The 27917-nt window shown below is 30.3% G+C and overlaps 1 protein-coding gene and 1 long non-coding RNA gene across 4 annotated transcripts; one reads left to right on the top strand and one right to left on the bottom strand.

The window, feature by feature from the left end:
* Positions 1 to 70: 70 nt before the first annotated feature.
* LOC110282530 (uncharacterized) lies at positions 71 to 26636 on the top strand. Of its 3 annotated transcripts, XR_011636589.1 has the most exons (4): positions 71 to 312; positions 2170 to 2558; positions 23834 to 23930; positions 26334 to 26636. It is a non-coding gene; the product is annotated as an uncharacterized lncRNA (long non-coding RNA). The 3 variants fall into 3 exon arrangements; XR_006225178.2 differs by lacking the exons at positions 71 to 312; positions 2170 to 2558 and adding an exon at positions 3215 to 3709 and having other exon boundaries at positions 26334 to 26633; XR_011636590.1 differs by lacking the exons at positions 71 to 312; positions 2170 to 2558 and adding an exon at positions 22669 to 22817 and having other exon boundaries at positions 26334 to 26633.
* Positions 1986 to 17591, bottom strand: LOC107450584 (uncharacterized). Its single transcript, XM_043042487.2, has 5 exons — positions 17314 to 17591; positions 15153 to 15252; positions 12361 to 12573; positions 8219 to 8326; positions 1986 to 2355 (listed from the first exon to the last, which is right to left on the bottom strand). The coding sequence occupies exons 2-5, from the start codon at positions 15202 to 15204 to the stop codon at positions 2144 to 2146; spliced, it is 585 nt and encodes a 194-aa protein (XP_042898421.1). The 5' UTR covers positions 15205 to 15252; positions 17314 to 17591; the 3' UTR covers positions 1986 to 2143.
* Positions 26637 to 27917: the final 1281 nt, after the last annotated feature.

Raw genomic sequence — 27917 nt, 5'->3', positions numbered from 1 at the left:
ATGTTTGAGCTAGCAGTTACGAATTCCAGTTTAATCACATATTTACGACCAACTTGGGGACCCTATATTTTAGTCACTTACTTTATATTAAGGATGGTGATTACAAAACGGTTGGTATAAAAAGTCAAACGAAAATGACTAATGACTAGAAATTTATTCAAATTATTGAAAACTACAATCAATTTCTATAAGAATAAAAATTCTTTTCTATCAGAAAAAAAGTTGTTTTTCACATCTTTCAAAACTTGTATCATAGAATCTGTAGTTTTGATGTTTTGCAAGCAATTTATTTGAGATAATGAAGAGGATGAGGTTGTGGACGAAAATATTGCTGTTGCTCTCTNCGCACACTGACCGTAGCCAGTGATGCTTGACTTCGGTGATCTAATGGGAACCGTGTCTTAACGATCAGTCCACTGCGGGACTTCTGCATCTGGACTTACTTTGTTTGTGATCTAGACTCCTTAATTGCTAAATAACTGTATAGTTTCAAAGTTGTCTTCAGACGTGCAAATTAAAAGGCCCAAATTCCAACTTTTTTCTTAATGTTTTATGTAGCGTTTCTGAATCTGTCTGAAAGAATGCACCTTTTTTTTATGGCATTAAAAAAATTTATATTAAAACTGATATTAGAATAATTTATATTGAAACGTTTTTGGCCCTGTCTCCAGTTTGAAGTTATTTTCGATTAAAATTGCGATTAACATGCAAATCGAGAAAAAAAATGCAGTAAACTTTAATGTGAGTTAAGAAATTTGTTTTCCGTATTTTATGCAGGAGATTGGGCCTTCAATGTTATCAGGACAGAATTGTTTTTCCACATAATGCTCTGAAATAAACAGGTAGTGTTGGTAGTCTATTCATGGTGTTGGTGTATGATACAAAAACCTTCAAGAACTACTTAAAGTCATGTAGCGTAAATTTCAGAAACACTTAACAATAGTAATATGAACGTGATGCCTATTCAGTTATGAAGTCTCTTGATCAACTCGCTTAAGGTTAGATTAGGACGACTTAGATTTGTACTTGTGATTCAGTAACAGCCCTAGTGGGCTCTTACTGATTCATTGGATCTGATATAACTCAAAGAGATAATGACATGGTCAAGCAATAGTTCACTATATGGACTCAACTTCGAGTTTAGCAAAAGATACATACGTTCCCCGAGGATCAGAATTTTTTTTAAAAATTGAGTTGGGTAATTTTATGATTTTATTCATCCATTGATTAATCAGATCAATTAATTTTTAAGATTAGAAAGGTATATGAAGATTGAACGAATAAAACTTATTCATTCAACTCAGACAATTTATTTTTGCAAGTCCATCTTATAACGACTTATAATAAAGTTTCCAGTTGACTTTAGGTCTTATTTTATTTAATTTCATCACCGTCGTTAAACAGCCGACCCAATTTTGAGTTTAAGATTACCAATGTTCAACTCCGTAGCCTTGTAATTTTGAACTCGGTCTACCAGACAGGGCAAATCCTGGATCAAATATTGGGAGAAGTTTGCCTTCGTGGAAAACTTTTTTCATGGTACTAACCGGCATTTGCGTTACATGGAGAGAAAAACCACAAAAATCTCCCACTGCTTCTTCTGGCGACAAGGGGACTCTTACCCATGATCCGTCTACCACTGAGGATATTTTATTCCAGCACTGTGATTGGTGCGAACCGGGTGTGAAATTCGGATAGACCAGCCATCGCTGAGATTCGAATGAGGGTCATTGGGAGGCGAGCATCATTGGGAGGCGAGTTATCAACATGGGTCCTGTCCATTATTGCAACTGCCCGATGTTCAAAACTCAGATCTCATGTTTTTTCCTCTTATTCTCTGCAAGTAGAATACAACGACCAATATCCAAATTTTTATCTGAAATGAAAATAAGAACAGTTAAAATAATTAGGGGACCCTATATTTAAGTCACTTACCTTATATTAAGGATGGTGATAACAAAACGGTTGATATAAAAAGTCAAAAGAAAATGACTAATGACTAGAAATTTATTTAAAATATTGAAAACTACAATCAATTTCTATAAAAGTGAACATTCTTTTTTATCAGAAAAAAAGTTGTTTTTCATATCTTTCAAAACTTGTATCATAAAAAAATGTAGTAGTTTGATGCTTTGCAAGCAATTTATTTGAGATAGTGAAGAGGATGAGGTTGTGGACGAAAATATTGCTGTTGCTCTCTCAGAGTTGTATTCTCGTTGAAATCCGCATATTGAAAGCAACACCTTGGACTGCAAAACATGTTCTGTTTCCCACATCGACATTCCATGCAAAAACTGCTCGCTACTCCCATCAAATCCCCAGTTTTGTATGGTACTCCAAGAACATTACAATCACCTGGAATTAAAAAAAATGAACTGTAGTTTAAAATAATATTCTATTATCATTATTATTCGTTACTGTTTCACTCGTCAAAATATTACTAAGTTTTTATGATCCTGCTTTTGTGTGTATGAAAATGGAATCTTGTACTTGAATCTTGTACTATCTGACTAGCTACAGCACTCAAATCTCGTTTGGAGCTATGCACAATTAACAACGTAAGTTTCAATTGTTCCTTAACCACTACAAGCAGAATTTTCGACATATGAAATTGATATCATGATTACCCTCAGGCCAAACTTCCAACCACTTTTCGACTAGCTAGAGCACCCAGATTTTAACTGGAGTTCTATGCTGGATGACATCGCGAGTTTCAACCCTTTCCCGATGATCACCAAGAGCATAATTTATCGATACATTATCGCAAAAAGGAACTTATTGTTAATCAAAATTTTGAAAAAGTTAATTTGGAAACTCCCCCTTCAAATAACGTTCAAATCGTTTGTTCTAAGAAATTAATATTCTGAGAAAACAAAGGTAAGCAAAAACTTTATTAATTGCTTTTTTGCAATAAGAATAGTAATAATAGTTATAGTAAATATAAAATAATAGTAATAGTTAATATAAAAATTGTTGCAAACAATAGATGACTTATTCGCTATCTGAATTTATTTTTATTGTTAGACACTTTAATATATTTTGCTCTTTGTAGAATGAACATGAAGGTAAAATAATTATTGAATATAGTAAAACTAATGTTTCAATCTACCACGAACAATATTTCTATCGAAAATATTATTTAAGATAATCTTTTTAATCGAAGTTCAGCGATATTACTTCAAGGCGTTTTGGTGCCCTAATGTTTGCTGTTTAACTTTTGTTTATGTTCTTTTAGTATTAAGTTAAGTTTGTTTTTAATTTAAACCAAGTATTAATAATTTGGTACAGATAAATAATCCTTTTGCGGGATTTTCGATTGTATTTGTGCAAGAAACAAATTGTGATATAATGATCGGGAGTGTGGGATGAGCAAAGGTTTCGACGAAAACCTTCAATGTTTATTATTATTTTAAGGTTAAGGAATTGCTCGGTTGTTTTTGATTAGTAGTGAATTTTCATAGCAACTTTGAAGAGATACGAGTGTTTTAATTTAATTTTTAAGTGATGCGTGGAATCTTCGTCCTATCCTTTGCGATTTGTTGTCTAGTACTTAGGGAGACTATCATTTTTAGAAGCGCGTTGTTTTGAATAGAGCTCGGGAAAGTTTACTTCAAAGTAAATTTGTTGCATGTGAAAAGTTTTAAAATGATTGCGGTGTCAATTTTTTATTACTATTTTGAGGGAAATAAGTAGGATACACGTTTTATCAGTGAGTAACTTCAATGTGTTTATTATTCTATATATTTTTTCTTGATATTCCTGCTTAAGCGACGTTAAATAGCCTTGTGTGTACATATTGCTATGTTTTTATGAAATTTGTAGGTAATAAGCTTGTTGCTTTCGGGCATGGGATTCGGATGGGTCCAATTTTTGAGGGGGACGAAACTAAGTTACACAGTCAGGATAGTTTTCTAAATTTCACACATAAGAAGAAAAAGGAACTTAAAAGCGTGCGATATACCTTCAAAAATATTATTTATAAATTTCTTGCTTTAAACTTTAACACGTTCACGACGGGGTGACCCACCGGTGGGTCACGCTAGATAGTCTCATCTTGGCAGCGCACCGGAGTAAAAACTGGTAACAAATAAATGTAATTTTTTTTCGGGAATAATAAAAATCAAAAGAGACTTAATTCGTAATGCGTTTANCCGGTGGGTCACGCTAGATTGTCTCATCTTGGCAGCACACCGGAGTAAAAACTGGTAACAAATAAATTTAATTTTTTTGTTTTTTTTCGGGAATAATAAAAATTCATAACTACCAATTGTTTTTAACGGATGCAATTTTCATATTGAATTGCTTCTTTGCCGTGATAAATTTCCTTACAGTGAATTGTTATTGTTAAGAATATTATCTAATATTGAAATAGTTCTTCTACCAGTATTTTCTCTTTTCCCGTACCAGTATTTTCACTTTTCCCGGCATGAACGTGTTAAGGAATTTAAATCGATGATAATTTGCGAATTTTTTTTTTCTCATCTGAAATATTGAGTGGTCTTTTAAGAGAATTCTAACAATTAAGGAGGACACATACCGACTGTCCTTTTCCCGCCAACGACCCATAAGATAACATTTGATAAAGATTTGCAGTTTTTTTTCTTAAATTATGAAATGCATGTTTTGTGTTGTTAAAATATCACTGCAATACGATTTTCGATTATTAACGAGGTTTCGGCATGTGGCGAAAACAGTGCCATTAAAAGTGCGCCAAATGTGGTTCCCAAGAAAGAAAAAAAAATCTCTAGACATAGGATGCGGGCGCATAACAAAACAACTTCAGTAACTTAAATTACAGTTTTGTGTAATAAGAATGCATATTAGAGTGAACATAGAATTTTTTTCCAAAGAAAAAATACAAAATCGTTTTTTTCTTTTAAATATATTTTAATTTATATAGTTCATTTGTTATTACTCATGATAGTTCCTAAAATCAAAATTATTTTTAAGACCCATTATTTTTCTTGCAAATATATGAAGTGTAAAGTTAAATACTTCTTTATTTTACTTTAAGTGTCTTGCATGCTTTTTATGCTGTTATTAAGCACTTCAATTATTAGCAATCGAAATTTTTTCTGTAATCTTTGTAAAATTGCATGCTTTTTTTTCATATTAGGAATGTTTAAATACAACAATAGTAATTTAATTTCCTACGTAAGAGTTTCCACACATTCGTTAAGTTTATTTTTTTTTATAACCTTCGTTGAACAACCGACCCAATTCTGAGTTTATAACAATGATTCCGTAGCCGTGTAATTTCGAACTCAACCCAGAAGACAAGGGAACTCCTGGATCAAGCATCTTGGGACAAACTGACCTTCGTGGAAGATTTTTGAATTTTCGTTATTTTATTTTAATTTTATAATCGGCGTTGAACAGTCGACCTAATTTCAATATTACGGCTATCAATGTTCAACTTCATAGTCCTATAATTTTCAAAATCCAACCCAGAAGACAAAGGAACGCCTGGATCAAGCATTGGTACAAACTAGCCTTTGTGCAAGTCTTTTTGATGGAATAACCAGCATATGCGTTACAGGAAGGGGATAGAAGATTGCGTAGTTATAATATAATCGTTATAATATAGTTTATAATATAGTTTAAATATAGCTTAAATATAATCTCCTCACTTTGAAAAAAAAATTAATTTAAGGAATACAGATTGTGGGACTTAATAAGTAGTTATAAAAGAAAAATAATTTTAAACTTTAACTATATATAACGATAACCTTGCATCATACAACATTTTATAATCTGAAAAATTTTGACGATTTGAATTTTATGATTTACATATAGAAATATCTAATAACTCACTTTTTTTTATTAATATATCTACTCATTTCTTCTATTGCCTTTGACATCAATACAAGCGCAAACTCAAAAAATAAAGATCTCGAACGAGATAAATTTTTCTACAACGCGTAAAAAGTCAATATTTAAAGCAAAAAATTAAAAAAAAAAAATAAGCACTTGAATTTCAATAACTCTTGAAAAAAAGGAAATTTCGAAATAACCCAATCCAGAATACAGGGGAACTCCAGGATCAAGTATTGGGAGAAGTTTGCCTTCGTGGAAAAGTTTTTGATGGAACCCACCTATGGTTAGCCTGATTTTTTTCCTTCAACTCTGTGGTCGATGCGAGACGGGGGCAGAGTTCGTATCAACCACCAGACGCTGGGATTCAAACGTGGGTCACCTCAGAGGCACACGCTCTATCCCCTGAGCCACCGCGGTTCTTGAAGTTTTTGTTTTTTATATCCGGTTTATAACAACGGCCCTAATTCTGAGTTTATGACTACAAATGCTCAACTCCGTATCCTTGTAGTTTTGAACCCAATCCAGAAAACAAGGGAACTCTTGGATCAAGCATTGGGGCAAAGTAGCCTTCGTTGAGAATTTGATGGAACTAACCTGCATTTGCGTTACATGGAAAGAAAAACCACGAAAACCTTCCACAGTTAGTACATCGGCAAGGGCGAAGTTTCTGATGGTAAAATATAGGATTAAAGTTTGATATTTGTCTTATTAGAATGTAAATTTTTTTAAACCTGATGATGATTTCTTTCTGAAACCGCCCCCTAGTTTTCAAAAAAGTGGTACATTGTTAAAAAGAATACGAATATCATACAATCACTAAATCACTATACATTTTTATTACTCTTAATTTTTTCCCCTTTTGTGCTCCATTAAAAATACTTAAATCTTTTTTGAAAACGTCAACATAAAGAATAATGAAGCATATAATTTTTAATCTCTCTTATATGATTTGAATTCCCAGATTTTTTTTTCCTTCCAAATAAGTAGGTCAGAAAACTCTCTATGATGGTTGTTTTAATCAGTAGACAATAAACATTCATTATAAATGAAAATTTGGAATGTTGAAGTTTTAATGTTTAAGTAATTATTATTTTTTATTGTTTAAGTAATAATTTTAAGTTTTATGTTTAATTCTATGCATCGCCCTTAGAATAAGATAGATATTAAAAATAAAACTTCATAATAGAAAAATAGTATCACCTTTCTAGCACTTATTTTATGTCAAACATAATTTGAATTTTGATCCATTTTAACACGATAAAAAAAGCTTGTTCGAGTAGCGTCTTGGAAGCGAGAATTGCCAGTTTTCAGTGTAGAGTACTCCAACATCTATGGACAAAATTTGACCGCGTTCAAGTCCTCTTCCAATTCAGGTTCTCTACGACTGGCTAAAATGCTCAAATAACTGGAGGAGGTTTCGAAGGCTTTGTAGTCTCAGAAAATGAAACTTTTTGCAAATAATATGCTATTTTTTAAATTGTGTTTTTTTAGCACAATTAAATTGTGTTTAACGTGAGTTTAAATTGTGTTTAACGTGAGTTTTCAACAGTTACTTATGACTGTTAGGTCAAGTTTAGCCAATCTTTAGCCAGCGCCCTCTATGTTTATTCTGAACATGGAGCAAAACGTCAATATGGAGAAAAGCTATCATAGTTTTGCGAAAATGAAAAGCGTTTGCAGTCCAGTTTTTTTACATTTAAAAACTTACTCCAATAATGCATTATCGAGGCTCATGAAAATTTGCAAAAAATGGGAATAATGCTTTAGTTTTCATAATTTTGATTTAGGTAGAAAAATATCGCCGAATTGGCGATTTTTTAAAAAAAGTTTCATAACTTTTTACATTTTCTAGTTATTTGTCCATTCTAAATTAAAAAAATTTCTCTACTTGGATTTATCTGTGGATAATTGTATATCTTGTAAGTTTATAAAATTTGTCTTTTTTGGAATTATATGCAAAAAATATTAAATTCGCTTATTCAGAAATCCGGTGAAATCCGCAAAAATTGAAATTAATATTAAGAAGTCCAAAATTCTGACCGCTATGGTATGTTTATTCTAAGAAAACAAATATAATTACAATTTCAAAAAAATATTGTCTAAGAAGCTGTATTTTTCGACCGCAGTAATAATATAGAGAAGGAAAAAAAATGAAGATTTAAAAGTTTTTGTGGCTGCAACGAAACTAAAATTGCTTAACCAGTTATAGATAATTATTATAATATAGATAGTTTTTATCAGTTTGTGCTGAAAAAATTACTCTTTACTAGGCCAGAGAATACCAGCATTGTGGAAGTCTCTTTGGAATTATGCAGTCTCTCCTCAAAAAAAAATATATGTATGTATATATATAAATAAATAAAAAATCATTCTGATTCAGAATTTAAAAAAAAATTCTCACCTAGAGACCTTTTTCTTTTATTCGATTGCTTTAAAAGCTTGTCAGGATGTGAAGAAAAATTTTCAGCGCTTCTTCGTTCCCTTGTATGCTTCAGATGTTCAGGTATTGCTGTAAAATAATTATAATTATAAACAGACTTCGAAAAGTATAATATCGTAAATGTAGCGTGACTTTATGAGGTCTTCGGCTACAGAACCATATTTCTGGGAATTAATTTTTTAATAAGTTTCTATTTTTAAATCCTATATTTTACGCTTGTCTTGACAAAAAGTTTGCAATGGTTTAAATTAATAATTAAAAAAAACGTAAGCAATTACAAAACTGCAACTTTTTATAAGACCATGAACCAATTGAACATTAACATTCAAATTACAACGATTGTCTACTCAACACAATCTTTATACAAGCCAAAGCGCGAAGAACGTGACATCACGCATCGTATCGTAGACTTATTGACTGTGTTGGTCTACCAAAATTCGAATAAGTTAGCTTAAATAATAGTCCTACGAGGAGGATAGAGCTGCATTTATTTCTTTTACCCCTGATGGGACGAAGCATGGCAGACAATTTATAGGAACTCTAAGCTTAAAAGGTTTAGCATTTCATATATCATATCTCACGTTTAAGAACGTAATGCTCTGAGTTAGCCCTTCAAAGCCGTGATGTATTCCTCAAATTGCGCCTGCTCTGTAATTTCAGTTAATGGCAAGTGAAAGTTTTTACCAGTTTTGAAGAAAAATAACCGCTGGTTTATGCTAAGGCCTTAATAAGAGCCAGGCTGACCCTGTGATTGCACCTAGAGAATTTTACAATGACTTAAATTTGATTATTAGAGAGATTTAGCGTTTTTTCGTAGTACCTAACGCATTCATGTACGTATGATATCGGCAAACTCTGTAGAAAAATGAGATTTTTTTTTGTTGAAACTGCACAGATCACACATACGCGAACGTGCCATATCGTACGCTATGTGAAATTGCCAAATCTCTTTACGCAACTTGTGTAAAAATATCGGTACAATTTGTCGTTCATGAATATGAAGGAATTCAAATATTATCTGGTTCTGTTTCGACGTTGACAATTTCTTCTGTTTAGAATTAATTATTAACTTTTGCCGCCTGAAATTAGTAGAATGTCGAATTAATTATTAACTCTTGCCGTAAAAGTATGAAAGTCGTTACATCCTTTAAGTAAAAGCCAAATCCAAGTACAGGAAACAAAATACTTTATTATAAAGTTTAAATTTGAACTTTATAACTAAATACAGGTAATCACACACATACGTCATAGTGCGTTTATAGGGCGAACCCATTCATACATCCAGAGCCGGATTATACCTTTCGTGGGGCCTAGGCATAGCNTTGGAATGAAAGTTGCTGTATCGGTTTGCCGATATAGGCGTTAAATCGATATGTCGCGATATATCGATTTATAGCCCAGTCCTAAGCGTGACTTTATGAGGTATTCGGCTACAGAACCATTTTTCTGGTAATTAATTTTTTAATAAGTTTTTATTTTTAAATCCTATATTTAATACTTGTTCTGACGAAAAGTTTGTAATGGTTTAAATTAATAATAATAAAAAAAACGTGAGCAATTACAAAACTGCAACTTTTTACTAACGGATGCACCAATTGATCATTAACATTCAAATGACAACGTTTGTCTACTCAACGCAATCTTTATACAAGTCCAAGAGCGAAGAATGTGACATGACGCATCTTAGACTTGACTGTGTTGGCCATGGAGACTATAGTATCATCATATAGTACCATCCTTCAACATCCATGGTGTTGGCCTACCAAAATTCGAATAAGTTACAGCTTAAATAATAGTCCTACGAGGAAGATAGAGCTGCATTTATTTATTTTACCCCTGATGGGAACGAAGCTTGGTAGACAATTTACAGAAACTACGATAAGCTAAAGAGGCTTAGCATTAGCATTTCACGTGTCATATCGCACGTTTAAGAACGTAATGTTCTGAGTTGGCCCCTCAAAGCCGTGATGTATTCCTCAAATTGTGCCTGCTCTGTTATTTCAGTTAATGGCAAGTAAAAGTTTTTACCTGTTTTGAAGAAAAATAACTACTGGTTTATGGTAAGGCCTTAATAAGAGCCAGACCGACCCTGCGATTGCACGTAGAGAATTTTACAATGACTTAAATTTGAAAATATAGGTATAATATGATTATTAGAGAGATTTAGCGTAGCATCTAACGCATTCATGTACGTATGATATAGGCAAACTCTGTAAAAAAATGAGGTTGTTTTGTTGTAACTGCACTGCGCAGATCATTCATACGCGAACGTGCCATATCGTACCCCATGTGCGTAGAAATATCGGTACAATTTGTCGATCATGAATATGAAGGAATTCAAATAACAACTCGCTGACAACTTCTTCCGTTTATATTTAATTATTAACTTTTGCCGCATGAAATCAGTAGAATGTCGAATTAATTATTAACTCTTGCCGTAAAAGTATGAAAGTCATTACAGCCTTTAAGTAAAAGCCAAATCCAAATACAGAAAAAAAACTTTATTATAAAGTTTAAATTTGAACTTGATAACTAAATACAGGTTATCACACACATGCGCCACAGCCCGTTTATATGGCAACATGGAGAATTTGTGACCCGACAGATTTAACGTGCACCAGTCGCCATTTACTACACGGGGAGTAGGTGGGGATAGACCTTTACAACTTGGCCCAAACGTCCTATCTTTCAGGTTATCCCGGCTTTCTATTTAGGGTAGAGATACATATTTTTGTTAAAAAATCCGACGCCACTTAATTTTTTTACCACTTAAAACAAGTATATACACTGATGGAAAAATATCCCAACACCAAGAAAAAATTATTGTTGAATAATGAAATTTCTGGTAACATATTTAATTGATTAAAGTTTCAAGATCACAGGTTATTGTAATTAAGAGAAAGACGATGTCAAATGTGAAATACTGGTACATTAATAACCACCAGCCCGGTGTAATCACCAGAATTTTGAATGCAATCATACAAACGGGCATGAATTGTGTAATACAGATGCCGTGTGTCATGTTGTGGAATGGAGTGCCATGCTTGTTGCACTTGATCAGTCAATGCGAGGATAGCTAATGCTCGTTGTGGATGACCTAGTTGTCGTTCAATATTGTTCCATACGTGCTCGATAAGTGAAAGATCTGGTGATCTAGCAGGTCAAGACAACATGTCGATATTTTGTAGAGCATGTTGGGTTACAACAGCGGTGTGAGGGCGAGCGTTATCCTGTTGGAAAATATTCTCTTGAATGCTGCTCATGAATGACAAGAAACGGGTTGAATCACCAAGTAAATTTGCAGTCAAGATGAGTGGAATAACAACGAGAGCGCTTCTGCTGTCATAGGAAATTGCTTCCCAGACCATAACTCCAGTTGTAGGTCCAGCGTGTCTAGGTCAGAATCAGGTCGGTAGTAGATGCTCTCCTGGTCTTCTTCCAACCAATATACGGCTATCACTGGCGCCAAGGCAGATCCAACTTTCTTCAGTGAGTTATAATTCGACATCATTCACGTCTTAAACGGCAGTGATTTAAAGTGGAATGCCAGCTACAGGGAGCTTAGATCGAAGCTGTATTTGAAGTAGCCGATTTGTAACACTTCTTAGTGTCGCTGCAGGTCTAATTGCAGCTAGAATTTCTAAAGCAAACGCAGTACGGCGAACCACAATTATGTGCCGTATCTTCCCTCTGAGTAGTGTTGCAGAAACCGGTCTTCTTGAAGCAGTACTTTCTCTTGACCACTGGTGCCAACAATCATGCACATTGGATACATTTATTTCCAGTCTTTCTGCAATATCACGGGGGAAAAAATCCACGTTCTCGCAGCCCTATTACACGATCGCGTTCAAAGTTAGTGAGGTGTTGATATTGGCTTCTCCGTTTTCTTAAACGCATTCTTCACTAACAGCAACTCACTATGTCAAAATTTAACGACAAATAACGCTTACGAACTGTAGAACACGCATTTAAAACCACCCTGATTTGCATGTTCACAGTGGTGCTACTAGCCTACCAAATTTAGTTTATCTAGCACAGCTCCTTCTTGGTGTTGGGATTTTTTTGTCGCCCATTCGATTATAAGTGTTTTGAATAATACTCACAGCATATATATAGTGTAGGATTACAGTAGTTGGAAACTGAAAATTCTGTGCACCCTTCCGGTGGAGGAGGACAGTTCATCCAAGAGCATTCAGCTTTTCCCAAATGACACAAGCATATGTGACACACGTGGTTTCGAGGGATGCGTTCACCACTTCTGAATGGACGGCCATCAATGATGCAATAATCATTACCCCCTGCAGTATGCTTTATTTCTAAAACAAAATATTCAGATGGATAATAATATGGGTCAAACTTTAACTGTTTAGCTGTTAACTGTTTTATCTGTTTAATTGTTTATAACTGTTTATAAGACCTGCGTTTAACTGTTTATAAGACCTGCGTTTAACTGTTTATAAGACCATGGGAAATAAACTTCCCACCAATTTCATAAATTCTTTAATGTTGATACTATGGGAAGCTTTTTTCCGACCGATAATTGGTGCGGCTATTTTGGGGCAATATTATGAAATTTAGCTGCTGGCCAGACGCCAGTTGAAAAATTTTTAACAGTGACTACTTTTTTTCTTCTTCAAAAAATGAAAATTTTAAACTATTAAATGAACTGCTGGTACTTAATTAAAATTTAAATATAATTTGTGTTGGTTAAAAATTTAAGGCATTTCTTAAAATATGATGAATATCAGAATTTTTTTTAAAAAAGGGAAAATTATTTCGGTGAAACAAAGGTAAAATAAAATAATTTTTATAATATTCTAAACTATTCATAACAATATCATATTCATTAAATATGTAATAATACGACGAATCAACAAAAAAAAATGGCGATTGGGTGGCGACTGGAAGACAATATTTCAGTCGCCATTCGTCATATTCATGTCCCGTGGCCGTTAATTATGCCCTATAGCTGCTATCTGCTGATAACTTCATAAATATTAATGAAGGACGTTGTTTACATAAATGTGAGAGTAACAATAAAGGTTGCATGGGGTCAAGAAAAGAAGTTAATATTATTCTTTAAATTGATGTAATTTTCTCATGCGCTTATGCTTTAGTTCTTTTGGTAATTTCTCATCGAGTTCATTTGTATTTTCAAAAGCAAAATTTATAAATTCGGTTATTTATAAGCACGGAAGTTCAAATGTGTAGTCAATACTTAACAGTAAGTGAAATTTAAAAAATTCCCCACCTTCCCATAAAAATTGGTCTTAAAAAAAACAAATTAATTTCAGGTAATAAGTTAAATGAATTTCTCTTCATTAACGAATCTCCATCTCAAAAATATTTAAACATAACATTACAGAAAAAATCAGCCCTATGAAGGATTATAGTCTCAGTTAAATAGAAATTTTAAGAAACCTAATTAAGATTTCTAATAAACCAAATTTTAAGATTTCTAATAAAAAGAAATTAATTTCAGTTTTAATATGTTTTATTTTTCTGATATTATAGGATCAAATTAGTAAAAAAAGTAAATTTTTTGTTAAAAATACTCATACTAATCGAATGCAAGCTTTTATAAATTAAAAGTAAAGCAATTTCGATTATCATTAAATAAAATAAACAATTATTAATCTCTTTTGTTTCAAGGAAGTCGTTTTTGAATTAACCGAATTTACAGTTGTGAGTAAAACTTTTTTTGTGTACTCCAAATTGAAATATATAAATATATATATTAAATTAATCAAGTGTTCCAAAAGAATATCTTAGTGTTTTAAGTTTGAGTATTATAATTATTTTCCTAAAAGTAATATTTATCTCGTATAGATATCCAATTGCGTAAGAATTTTTTAAAAAATTTTTTGGCCATGTAGCGTTGCTACCACTACAACTATTCAATTTCAATTCACTAGCATATAAGACATGTTAACTTTAAATGAATTCTAAGTGGAGGTTTGAATAAATGACGGAGGGCATCTTTAGTAGATAAGTACCATGACCTAAAACAATTTCAAACTAATTATATCTCAAATAAAGATTAAAGAGACAAAATTATCACCCATTCATCAGGAAAACTTTGAAAAGAACAGGACATACTCTTCGTCTAAAACAAGAAAGTCTTGCTAATATCGCACTTACTTGAGCACCCGATGGAAAACGTAAAAGAGGAAGGTCGAGATTTACTTGGCAATGATAAATGCACCAAGACTTTGCAATGGGAAAAGACAAGAAGACTGGTTCAGGACAAGTGTGCTAGGAAAAAGAGAATTGAGGCCCTATGTGCCAACTGGCGTGAAGAAGATAGACTTATTTAAAAAGCAAATCGGTAGTTGTAAGAATTAGTTAATAAATTATACATACGTTACTGCTACAGTACTCTTTTTATTTCAAACTCAAAGGGGAAGGGACAAAAGTTCGAATTAACAAAATTTAAAAAATAAGCACTAATGAAGGCGTATAAGGGGCAGTAAAAAAAAGAAGAATGTATATGAAGAACGCATAAAATCAATAATGAATATTATGAAAAATATTATCAATTTTTCATATGTAGCTTCGAATAAATTGGTTGAAAAAAGGACTTTTCATGCTTATAAAAAGTTTTTTTTCCGGTGTAATTTACCAAATTAACCAAAAAATTGGTCAAACGTTCGGATTAGTAACAATAGTATAAGTTACCCAGCATTACGAATTATCCATGTCCGAATTAAAAAGATTCTACTTTTTTGTTACATCCCCTACATATTCATCCTTGAATTTTCTTTAACATAAGTCACGAATGTAAATCATGGCTATTACGTCTATTATTTTAAAAATCTTTGCAATGCAGTTACTTTTAGGAGTTTTAAGAAAACATTTTCATCAAATTAGCTTAAAGATTAAAGAACAAGCTTACCTGCTAAGATGTATTTCACGAAAACAACGATGAGAATTAAAGACAATGACATACTACCTACGAAGGCTTTACCAAGTAGATATTATCTTTTAAAGACTCCCTAAAAATAGATATTACATTATAAACAAAATAAATAAATCAAGGATTAAATTTCCTTATAAGGTGTGTCCCTCTAACACTTTTAAAGTCAACTTGACTTATTGGAAGGTAGCAGGAAGGCTTTGGCCATGGTGGTAAACTTAACGTAATCGGTCCTCGTTAAACTACTAGTGCTCGACTTCCGCGTCATCAGTTCGGCAAATGATCGAAATTGTAAAGGTCTGTCTTTGAATCATCTTTAGGGATGTCTCTCAAACTGTCGCCAATGGCCCATTATGCAGCTCTAGTGCGATGTTAATAAAAAGCTACTATTATTCCCCAAGAAAATTCGAAGCTGTATATCATATTCAGTAGACTCATTAGAGCTTTATATGATAATAGCGAACAGTTTCAGTCTATAGTCTTTAGCACAATTAAATGAGCAAATCATTAAAATGTGGGGCTATTAAAATACTACAGTCCTTAGGGGATTAGGAATTAGTAACCAACAATTTTTATTTCCTTCATATATTAATGCGACGGATATATTGACAATAAGCAGAAGTGGCTGTATATTTTCTTATCTTTCTTAATATTATTTTTTTCCTGTCTAGGTGGGGGGGGGGGAAGTTACTCCTTGTAAATATGTTATTGTATGTGTACATATACTTTCGCAACATGCATGTTTTGCACATATTGTGTTTTTTGTGTATATTTACAACACAAAATCAACAAAACTTTATTTCAGTGAGACATACCTAAGTCATACAGTTCACAGAATAAATTAACAAATAAAGCATAGTAACGAAATACTCTGAATAACTTTTGATCTAATGAACAGACCTTCATTCACGGGAACTGAATCTTTAAATCACAGAATCAGACATAAAAAGAATAATTTTTCTACAAAAGCATACGTTTTTTCGACGGATTTGGATCACTGACCATCAAAACATAGCGGCCTTGCTATTAAGACCATATTTTCCGCTATGTGGGAAATTTAGTTCCAATAGTTTGGTCAGGAAAGCGATCACAAGTTTGAACTTACTTTTAGATTTTAATTTTTCGCCATATCTTGAGTATTTTTTGAGCGAATCGAAAAGATAATTTAATGAAGAAAATTATTTTCTATAATTATTTATTATTATTTTTTTTTTAAAGAATAGTCAAAAATATTTTGAATTCTAAGGTAAACGATTTTTTCTTCATTATTTCACAAAATATAATTTCCTATGGCAAAATACAAAATTTTAATGAAATCGATCGAGTAGTTTATTCGAATTGAAAAAAAAAATCGCTTTTAAAATTAGATTTCTCGGAAATTTGACCTATCTTGTTTAAATGATGTTCTTTTAAATGACCTTTAAAATGATTTAAAAAGGTTTCGACTCTATAATTCAAAATATTTTTGACTATTATTAAAAAACAATAACTATTGTTTTCAATAATTCTGCATGGATATTGTTTTCAATAATTCTGCATTGGGTAAACAACAATTTTCGATTTACTTCAAAAGTTAGATATGGCGAAAAAGTTAAGTCCAAAAGTAAGTTCAAACTTTCGACCGCTTCCTGACCAAAACTATTGTAAGCAGATTTCTCAGATTGCGGCTACCCCACATTTTGAACAGAAATACAAATCAGTCGAAAAAAATATGGAATAAATCAAAAACAATTCTTAAATTTTTGAACAATTTACGAATTATATGAATAATTATATGACAATTTATTCCACATAAATGGAATAAATTGTTAGCAAAGAAGACTTTTTATATGCATCAATTGAATTTAAATCAATAGTTTAAAGTGAAGAAAAGAATACCATTTTTACGGCAAACTAATTGATAGAGGTTAGTTTTAAAATCATTTTTTTTTCTATTTTCCTATTTCAACCATTTATTTTGGAATATTTAGAATAATTATTACACATTTACTGGATAGCAAATTATTCTACAAAAGTTATTTATACTCATAATAAATTATTTCTTAACGTATTTCTTATTTAAAATATGAATGCGGAGTATTTTATACTTTAATTTTAGTTGTTAACAGATTTACAAGCAAAGATGATTTTTCTGACTTACCTAACGATATTTGTCCCTTGTAGCTCATGCAATCCACTAGTCGTCAAAAACAGTCAAAGGTAAAATTATATGTACATAAGAATTTCTGCAGCCTTGGGGCTCTTTTTCTTCCAGTTGGTGTTCCAAACATTTTCACACCAAAGTGACCTTGCTATCATTATAGCTTTTGTCACAATGGGCGACGGTAAAAAAAATAGACAAAAAAAGAACGGAAATATTTTCAAAATGATTATATTACGACCGTGAAATCAAGCAGCAACATATCATGGTAAAATATCATCTACAAATGTAACCGTTAAAACAAGAACTACTTCATTAATGTTAAATAATAGCCCGTTGTTTAGAAACAAATGCAATAATTTCCGTTTTATGCATTTGAACGAGTAAAGGCATACGCAATATTTATCTGAAAGTCACGTAATTTTTTATGTAGCGAATGAATTAATTTTTTTCTTCTTTCTTTTCGTGATGATGTTTATGCATATGAGTTTGGATAAAATAAACGATGCGTTAAGAATTAAATTTTTGTGTTAAAATATAGTGTTAAGTTGAGATAAGTTGGGGCTCGTTTTTGGAGGTCCGAGCCCGATGAATTTTAATCCGAGTCCGAGTTTCATAGTATTTCTTAGACTTAGAGCCTAAGACTAGTCGAGATGTATGTCTGATAGCGGCCAAATTTTGCGGTCTCGCTTTTAGGCCTTCGATGCCTATAAACAAGAAAATTAGTCAATTAAACCTTTTTATCACGCAATTAATAAATTTCGCATTTTTAATTACTAATAATTTTTTACTAATGATTTTTAATTACTAATAATTTTTTACTAATGATTTTTAATTACTAATAATTTTTTACTAATGATTTTTAATTACTAATAATTTAATAATTGTACCTAGCGTTTGTATAAGAGTAGGAAGAAAGTTTATGAAAATTTTCTCATTGGTCTGAGCCCGAAATTTTTTTTACACTAAACGAGCCCGCAGTGGGCCGGGGTTGAAGCCAAAGAATATAGATTCTTTGCTGAAGCCATCTCATAGCTAGTGCGAACTGAATTTTCTGATTTTCGAACAAATCAACCATTTTCTAAGTAAATGCATATGAATCTCTCTTCATATTTGTTTTTAAATCACCTTTAATTCTTCAGAATTTATGAATTAAATTTTTTTTCTAATAATTTAAAAAAACAAACAAACTTAGTAATATTTAAAATTATGTAACTATTTTTTTTCCAAATATTTTAAATTATAGTATATTTAAAAAAAATGGTTGGTTATTCCTCGCTTAATTGTATAAGTACGTATTGTATGGCAATCTGTACCGTATTAGTACGACATTTATTGTACGGCAAAACGTTGTTTTAGTTTTCAAGAATATTTATATTATTACATTAATTTTAAATTAAATTCTTTTCAAGTTAGCAGCACAATTGTGCATACAGAGAATTTGACTTTTAACTATAAATTCGTTGTATATTTTTGTAATTTTTATCTTGTTTTATTTCGGCTAAGGTGAGCTTTGAGCTTGAGCCTTTTGATTTCATAAGTTATTTTAAAATATTTTTAGTGGAAAATGCAATTGTAAAATTTGAAAAATATCACTATTTTATATAAATTATTAAACGATACGCCTCTTTAATTTTTTGTTTTAAATACAGAAATCGTTCGTAAGCGAATCTTGTTATAAATATTTCTGAGATCGCTTCAATACAACAGTTTAAGCGAAATTTTGAAAGTTATAAAAAAGCAAGCGATTTTTCTATAGCAATGCAAGCTATAGCTGAAAAGCAAGCAATATTTTTTCTGAAATGATGTGCAATATTTTTTCTGAAATGATGTGCAATAATTTCAGGGCTATAATAGAGACATACATACAAGGAAATTAAAATTTTTGTTTTTTTTATTTTTCACTTTGAAAAAGTATAAATCACAGTCAGTAAATCTATGTTTTTAATGTAGCAAAGGAAGAAAAAAATAAACTACAGCTATATCAAAAATTTTTTTTTCAAACAAAGTTGGTAAAATCTTTGTCTGCTTAAGAAAATTTATTATTCTATATTTCCCATTTTTTTACAATCGGACGAACATTTTAATTTTCTATTAGTATACTGAATTATTATTATACATTTGAATGATAAAATTTCCATTGCTTTTAAATTATGTAGATTATTTAATATGTTAATTATTAATTAAATATATTAGTAATAATCAAAATTTTAGTAACATAGGATAACTATTAATGATAGGAGTGATTGCAATAATGATGGGAAATTTGCTATTGATCAATTCCATCTGTAAATTGATTAAAAAAATACGTTATTCATACGCTTTGAGTTTGTGTGTACTTCAAATTTTTGACATTTGATAATGTATAAAGGAATAACTTTCATAAGTGAAACATTGAAGTAAAGAATTTCAGATTTATAATTATAAAATTTCATATTTATTATTTTATTAGCTCTTTAACCTTCAAAAACCAATTCTCTATACTCTGGTAAATAAATATTTTAATTAAATGCTGTTTTTTCTTAAACTCCAAATTTATTTATTTTACCTTTTATTTTTTTGCTTAATTCAAAAGCTGTCATATTTAAATTTTAAAAAGCTTCGTCGTTTATTTCGAAAAGTTAACCTATGTTTTAATAATTTCACTCATTACCATATATGAATAAAAAGAAATATCTTCCCTTTAACATATATTTTACTTTCATTTCACGAGAGTTTTTAATTTTCAAATAAATGAAATTAGTTTTTCAAAAGAACGAATCGAAATCCTCACCAACCATCATCATCAACAACAAATGAAATGGATTTTTCTCTTTTTCTGTATAAGTAAAATAATTACTTCTCTGACATCGTAATTAAAATGTCTAGATAAATTATTAAAAATTTTCGCTCCCCCGTAAATGAAACTACGGATCAACGATTAATTGTCATTTTACGAAGCAAACGACAATTAATTTTCCTTCCAAAAGTCGTTACAAAACTTCTCTCCAATTTTGAAAGTAATTAAAATACCTTCAATAATCATCCCTACCCGTGCTACTATGTTTAATAACAGTTCTTTAATAACAGTCTAACTTCTTATTGGCATTTATTCGAAACAAAATGCTCGTCTTCTAATGCGAGTATGTAATTAAACAAATCATTAGCAAAGGAAAAATGGCGACATTTAAAAGATTTTCTATTCAAAATTATTGAAGCGGAGATATTTTTTTCGTGTTCTGTCTGTTAAAGAAATTTTCTCTCCCCTTTTTTTTTAAATTTCCGATTCCTTGTTAATACAATTTCTTCATTTTCAAAGAGTTAAAGAAAATACAAAGTTGATGTAATTATTCTCTTCAGAACAACGAATTTTAAAAGTCTGTTCCTTTTATTTATGTATTGTTTTTTGCAAGTGATTTTATATAAAAATATTTTTACAATTATTTCATGTCATTAAAAAGTATCTCGTATTTATTGGATTCGTTAAAATTTTTAAAACGGGGAAAAAATAATTCATGGAAATAGAAGTGTTCTTCCATAATATTAATTCCAAGAACATCTCTAATGTTCTTCCATTTTAAATTTTATGTTTCATTTTCCATTCTGACCCTTATGCGTATTTAAAATTAATGGTTATTGTTTAAAAAAAACATATTTTTTTCTCTTTCTTCATTCTCTTTATCACTTTCATCTATTTAACATTCCATTTCTGATAAAATATTACAAGAACTCTACACGATTTCGTTCTAACTAATTAACATTTAAGAATTTTTATCCTCCTAAAATGCTCGAAAAGTCATCTTAAATTTTTTGTTTTAGAACTATTTCTGACTGAAATTTTTCAACAAAAATTTTAATTTTTAGATGCATGACATTAAGAAATCGCTAACTTTTTTTAATAACAGCACAGTATAACCGAACAGTATACATTCAAAATTTAAAAAAATATCATAAGTTCAATTAACGATAATTCTCAATTTTAGACGTTTGTTTTAAATTCTACACAAATGCTACGATGCTTATTTTGTATTGATTATTCCCAAATAAAAAGCGAATCAGTTTTATTATAATCGCCCAATAAAGTTTTAAAATAATGTTATATCTTGACTGAGATAAAAAGGAATACATTGATTTGACTTTCTTGAGACGTAACTACTCATTCATGCTAAATTATAAAAATCTGAAATATTTTAGAATCTTATTATATCGCAGTCAACAAATCACTCATAAAAACCATTTATATATTGTTTACATTGAACATTTTAGTTGCTCCAGTGATTTTCTCTATGAGGCTGCGAATAAAGTTTATTGTTTTTATAGGATTTGCTATTATTTGTCGTCAATATTGTTAAATTATTGTTATCGAATCATTCTTACTGTTAAGGTATTGTTTATAAATTATTTTTATTGTTTTTTTTTAAGTTATTGTTTTTGAATTAATGTTGCCTTTTATTATTTAACACGTAAAATCTAACTCGATGGATAAGGAGTTTTTTTTTTTTTTTTTTTAATGAAAGTGTTACTTTTTTTAATTTTTTCTTATTATATAACTATTACTTAAGGAACTTAATTGAAGGACATATGCTAAACAATTACTGAAAACTTTCAAATTTTGGTGTTCAAGAAGAATTGAATGTTTAGAACATAAACTCCTGTATTAAGTATAGGAAATTATTTTTTACTGTCAAGTCTTTAAAAAGGACAAATTTTAATGTATGTCTTCACTTTACTCAATATATAGACTCTAAATTTAAAAAGTTAAATTGTTGGTTATTCCTCGCTTAATTGTATANACACAAATAACTTTACTTTACTTTATTACGCACCAAATACTTTTTATTCAACTCTTACACAAAGTTTTCAATCGAGTAATTTATAATACATCTTCATTTTGCTGTACTGCATGTATGTTCTAAAATTATTAGTTAACATCTTTTACAGGCACATAATTTACAAAACTTAAGAGTATTAAAAAACGAAACATTTTTGAAAGCTTTCAAGAAGATATATTTTTTTTCAAAACTAAAAACGATACGCTAACGAAATAGAAAAAAAATCTTAGTTTAATGTCAATTTCACTCTTTCTTCTATACTATCTAGGGGGGAAAAAGGCTTTTTTCTTCCTCTATTTCCATTTACACATACTTTACTATAAAAAGCTGAGTTGATTTGTTTATTATTTCTCTAATTAAATAAACAAAATAGAGAAAGTTAGAAATAATTCAACATTTTTTCTTTCTTTATCCTTTATTACGTCTAAGTAAAAGATTGAAGATGACAGAACTGACGTAAAATGTAATTGCTATTCAAATGTGGGTGGATATCTGCTCTCATTTGTCATTACGATTGTGTAGACATTTAAAGGTGAAACAAAAATGACAAACGTATAATATTAAAATAGTTTCTTTTTCATATCATAGCCGAAAATGGAAATAATTTGCATTACAAGACGTTAAATTTGAGTGAAAAAAATCGTTTGTCAAACATCATTTTTTAACTTCGAAATGATTAATACTTTCTTGAAGGTAAATATATTATTCAGTCAGTTATTCTTATTCGAAAAGCTCTCTTCATTTATTTAAATAACCTTCATCAAATGTAATTTTTTTCCGTTTCTGCAAACGATTTTTTTACCCTATTTATTTATGGTTTCGCAAAAGTATTATGAGTTTTAGTGGCAACGGGAGAAATCTTTGAAAGAAAAAAAAATTAATTTTCCGTATTTGTATTCATTTTTTATCGTAGAATTCGAGAATCAGTTGAAACAATATTTATTTTTCGTATTTACTTTTTCTTTTTTGAGTTTAAATTCATTTCCCCAAAATAAGTTGTTTTTAATGTATTTTGAGAATTGAATCGAATATAAATATGATTTAATATTGTAAGAAATTCAATGTAAGAACAAATGGAAATAAAAACGTTTTTATATTCACTTTTCAATTGCCTTCGAGCAGTTAAAGGAAGAAAAAAAAATTTTTTAAAAGAAAAATACGATATAAACTATGCAAAGCAAAATAATGTATTTTCTCCAACAACATTTCATTTATTTTCGAGAAAGCTTATGTTTTTCTAGAAAATATAAGTAGCTTATCTAAAAATAAAAGCATGATGCTTTTGGAATAAAAATTCTTTTAGCGTAGGAAAACAAATTTAAATGCAAAAAGTTTTTTGTTTATGCATAAATTTTGTGAAACATTTGTTTTTGAACAATGCATTTAAGTTAAAACTATCACGCTCATATAGTTTTCAACTTTGCAATTTTGTTTGTTATTCAAAAACTAAATATATTTCTTCAGAAAATTAAAAATCGAGCTTAAAGTTTTTTAAATGTCATTTTACATCAGCATGTACTTTCGAGTTATTCAAAAATATGTAACGAGATACATTTTATTTGATGAATAGTATTCTTATGTATTTGATAACAGTATTACATATCTGCTTAAGAAACATGCTTCAGTTTTTAAATAACAGTTTTCTGTTATATAAACGCTTTTTTATTGGTACACCTGCTGACAGGTTTTTTTCTGTAAATTTCTTGCAGTGTTTACACAACATTTCATGCTCCATCTACAATAACACTGCATGCTTAAGTTGATGCCAAACAGTTTAGATAGCTAGATGTTATCCGCATTCAAAAGGTAACTTGCTAATTTCTACATTTCTGCTGCTATAGAAATAGGGTGTTAATTTAGATGTATTTGTGTTTTTGATGTGATCACTATCTTACATTTCACTGACACTTGCTCTATTTTGTGTATTTTCTGAACACTATTTTTCTCTATTCAGTTTTTAATGCTCATACTGTTATAAATGAATGCTAGATATTCACGAAATTGTCGTCATTTTTGACGAAACAGTTTCCTAAGGAATGCTCCGAACGAACATTTCATCAAATTTAGAAAAATTCTATCGTAAAGATACAAAGTTTGGCAAAAGCACCAAGCTTAACGCATCGCATCGATAAACTCAATTGGTTTTATTTTATTATGTAACTATCGTTGAATAGTCGACCCGATTTTGAGTTTACGACTACTGATTTTTAATTCCATAACTTTGTATTTTGAATAAAATTCTGAAGTCAAGGAAACGTCTGGCTCAAGTATCGGAAGGTATTTGCTTTCGGACTTATGATGGAACTGACTCCATTTGCGTTACACGGAGAAGAAAACCACGAAAGCTTCCAACGGTTTGCCTGACGGCAAGGGGACTCAAACCCATAACCGGTATATTGAAGATATTTTACGCCAGCACTGTGGTGGTAGGTGTGAGGTGGAATTTGTATCTACCAGCCATCGCTGTGATTCGAACCCGGATTACCTCATAGAGAGGCGAGAGGTCTATCCTCTGAGTCACCGCGACTTAAAAATCTGTATTGTTGTTGTTATACATTCTTTAGTTGTCGAAGAGTATTTAAACCTGTTTAACTAACAACTGCTTGAAAATTCGCACTATCTAACGTTTTTTTTTTTGTGTAGAATAGCAAACAAAGTGTACTTTTTATCATAATTAGTTGTTAATTCTTTTCTCAACAAATGTCTAAATTAATAATTGCTTATACAATATTTAATGTATGCTGTGTTTATATATTAGTTTTTGAATATAATAATTTTTTGAAAAAAAAATAATTTAATTGTGTACTCAATTTTTTAAAATAATTTTCTTCTGTTAGTTGTACGAATTCTCCAGAAAAATCCTAACGCCCTAAGTCCCCGCCCAGTGGGGGGAGGCAGCTCTCACATTGGGAACCTAGGCCCTAAATGAAGTACCTTTTTGCTCCTTAAGTTATGTATTAGCTTTTTAGTACCTAAATTATTATTTTTAATTTCAATTAACGTACACTACAAATATTAGCGTCAATAATATGGCGGTTTTTTACGGTTCCCTAAAACGAATGAGTATCTTTTCGCCATTAAGTTTGCTTTTTAGTACAGTGCGCAAAATAAAAAACGGACCACGCTGAAAAACTTTCAATTTAATGAACGGATCTTTGCATTCTAGGGCTCAATCTTGAAGGTTCAGGAGAGTGACCATAATTATGTAATTTAATTAGTGCAGTCGATATTTTAAGCTACGAAATCTGACACAAAAACGTACTTTCTCTGAATAAACATACCTATTTTTCGACAGATTAAGATTTCTGACCCCCAAAATATAGGGGATAGCTGCAATCTAGGAATTATGGTCCTGAAAGTTTGGACCGTTAATTTTATTTTTTGTATATTTCTCTATACCTGGAGCTTTTTAAGTGAATTAAAAATTTTTTGAACACAATTATAAAATTCGTTTATTTAAAGAAAATGCCAGGCAATTTTTTTTTATAGTCAATATTTTATTTAATAACAGACGAAAAAAGTATGAATTGGAAGGTAAAAAATGTTTGCATCATGCTAAAGAATGTAATTTTACATTGTAAAATACAAAATTTAAGCAAAACCAGTAGAATAATTCCTGAGAAATCGAATTTCAAAATTCGTTTTCTTAGGAACTAATCGACAGATATCGCTCAAATTTTGTCATTTAAAATTGCATATTTTAAAATAATGCAAAAAATTGTATACCTGTCAATTCAAAATTTTTTCGACTAAAATAATAAATATTTACTAAAACCTATTTTTCGCACGGAATTATCTTTGGTTAAACGAATTTTATATTGAGTGCAGAAATTAGCAAAACGTAAAAGTAAAATCAAGGGGTCCAAATTTTAGACAGCTCTCCTCACCAAACTTTTAGGACCATATTTTGATAGTCAAAAATCTTAATCCGTCTGAAAAATGTTTATTCAGAAAAAGTACTTTTTGTGTCTTATTTCGTAATACATCGCCTGCATTAATTAACTAGCATATTTAGAGTCACCTCCACGAACCATTAAGAACGTGCAGATCCGATCATTAGATCAAAAGTTATTAAGATGGTTATTTTTTTTATTCAATTAATACACATTACCAATATTAATTAAGCATCATTAGCGCGAATAAAAGTATAACAATTTTTAATGCTCCTCCTAAATGAATTGTTAAGTCTCCATAAATTTTCATTTTTAGCTCAAACCTTATTCCTGTTGATGTTAGCGAATAGACATGTCCAAACAAGATGCTGAACTACATCCTAGAGTGGAATAAATCAATGAATTGCTGCAATGTGTTGAGAATGGAAACTAGCCGTTTTCACCATTGGGTGATATTTATTACCATTCCAATAGGAACGTATTTCTATCGCTTGCTATTTGATTGATCATTAATGGATTGCCACTGGGCAGGTAAGTGAAGTGACGTCAGCTTAGACATCTTTAAAATATTTTTTTAAAAAAAGGAAACTTCTAATTAAATTTAAAACAATGGCTAATGCTTAACCAATAAAAAAATTCCATGTTTTTTGCTCATAGTAGATTACTCTAATGTCCATAGTGCTTCGGCTGGTTTAACAGTCTATTCGTTTCTAAAAACATTTATTTACATACAGTACCGCTCAAAAGTATCAGTACACCTAGAAACTTATAAAAAAATGGCAAAATTCAAAGCGTCATAACTTCTTTAAAAATGATCCAAAATGCTTCTGCTTTAGCTCATTTTGAAGCTTAAAATCTCTACTTTTATGTACTTTAATTAATATATTTTGCAACTATGTACAATTACACTCTAAACAATCATAGAAAATTGTATTAATTATTTGTGAAGTTTGACGCGATGTACGGGCGGGCACGAAGAGGTTAGATATTGTTAATTTTTATTATACCATTGAAAAATTTGGACTTTTAGCTTTCATTTAAAAAAAAAATTCCAAAAAAACATGTTTTTTGACGAAGTTATTGTCAAATAAAAAAAAAGTTTTTTTTTCAGAATTTAATGATTTTTCAGCAATTATAATGAATTCCGCACAGGAACTATTTAGGTTCGTCCTCCTACCTTCGGTCTTCGATCCATTAACCAGCATAAATCATATGTGGAAAGTCCTTCAAGAGCAGTGGCGAAAAATAGACAAGATAACATTAAAAAAGCTGATTGATCGGATGCCTCGAGTGTGTGCTGCAGTTATAAAAGCGCGGGGAGGATATTTTGAAGAAAGCAAAATATGATGTAAAATATTTTTTCATTATTACATTTTTGTTTTCAAATTTTTTCTGAGAAAAATACGAAAAAATAAATTTCAAAATATTAAATTGTAAACGTTGATTCTTATTTCATTATTATATTTTCCAAAAAAAAAAGTTAAAATTGTTATAATAAATTATGAAATAATATTATCGAGAAATATTAAATTTTAATTTATTTTAATTAAAAAATTTTCATATCATATTATAATTACACTAAAATTCATTACAATTGCTGAAAAATCATTAAATTCAGAAAAAAAAACCTTTTTTTTTTTATTTGACAATAACTTCGTCAAAAAACATGGTTTTTTGGAATTATTTTTTTTAAATGAAAGCTAGAAGTCCAAATTTTTCAATGGTATAATAAAAATTAACAATATCTAACCCCTTTGTGCCCGTACATCACGTCAAACTTCACAAAAAATTAATACAATTTTCTATGATTGTTTAGAGTGTAAATTGTACGTAGTTGCAAAATATATTAATCAAAAACAATTAGAGTACATAAAAGTAGAGATTTTAAGCNAACTTCTAA

This window comes from Parasteatoda tepidariorum, chromosome 4, assembly GCF_043381705.1.
Source record: "Parasteatoda tepidariorum isolate YZ-2023 chromosome 4, CAS_Ptep_4.0, whole genome shotgun sequence".
In the NCBI taxonomy this organism is placed as follows: Eukaryota; Metazoa; Arthropoda; class Arachnida; order Araneae; family Theridiidae; genus Parasteatoda; species Parasteatoda tepidariorum.
The sequence above is the reverse complement of the archived record's forward strand: the minus strand, read 5'-3'. Positions and strand labels throughout refer to the sequence as shown.

Bases quoted from the DNA above. Each gene is read 5' to 3' on its own strand.
- LOC107450584 (XM_043042487.2), bottom strand. From the start codon at position 15,204: ATGTCATTGTCTTTAATTCTCATCGTTGTTTTCGTGAAATACATCTTA. The intron at 12,574-15,152 runs GTAAGCTTGTTC...ATTTTGTTTTAG, and splicing joins CGTGAAATACATCTTAGCAG to AAATAAAGCATACTGCAGGG. The intron at 8,327-12,360 runs GTGAGTATTATT...ATTATTTTACAG, and splicing joins TCCTACACTATATATATGCT to CAATACCTGAACATCTGAAG.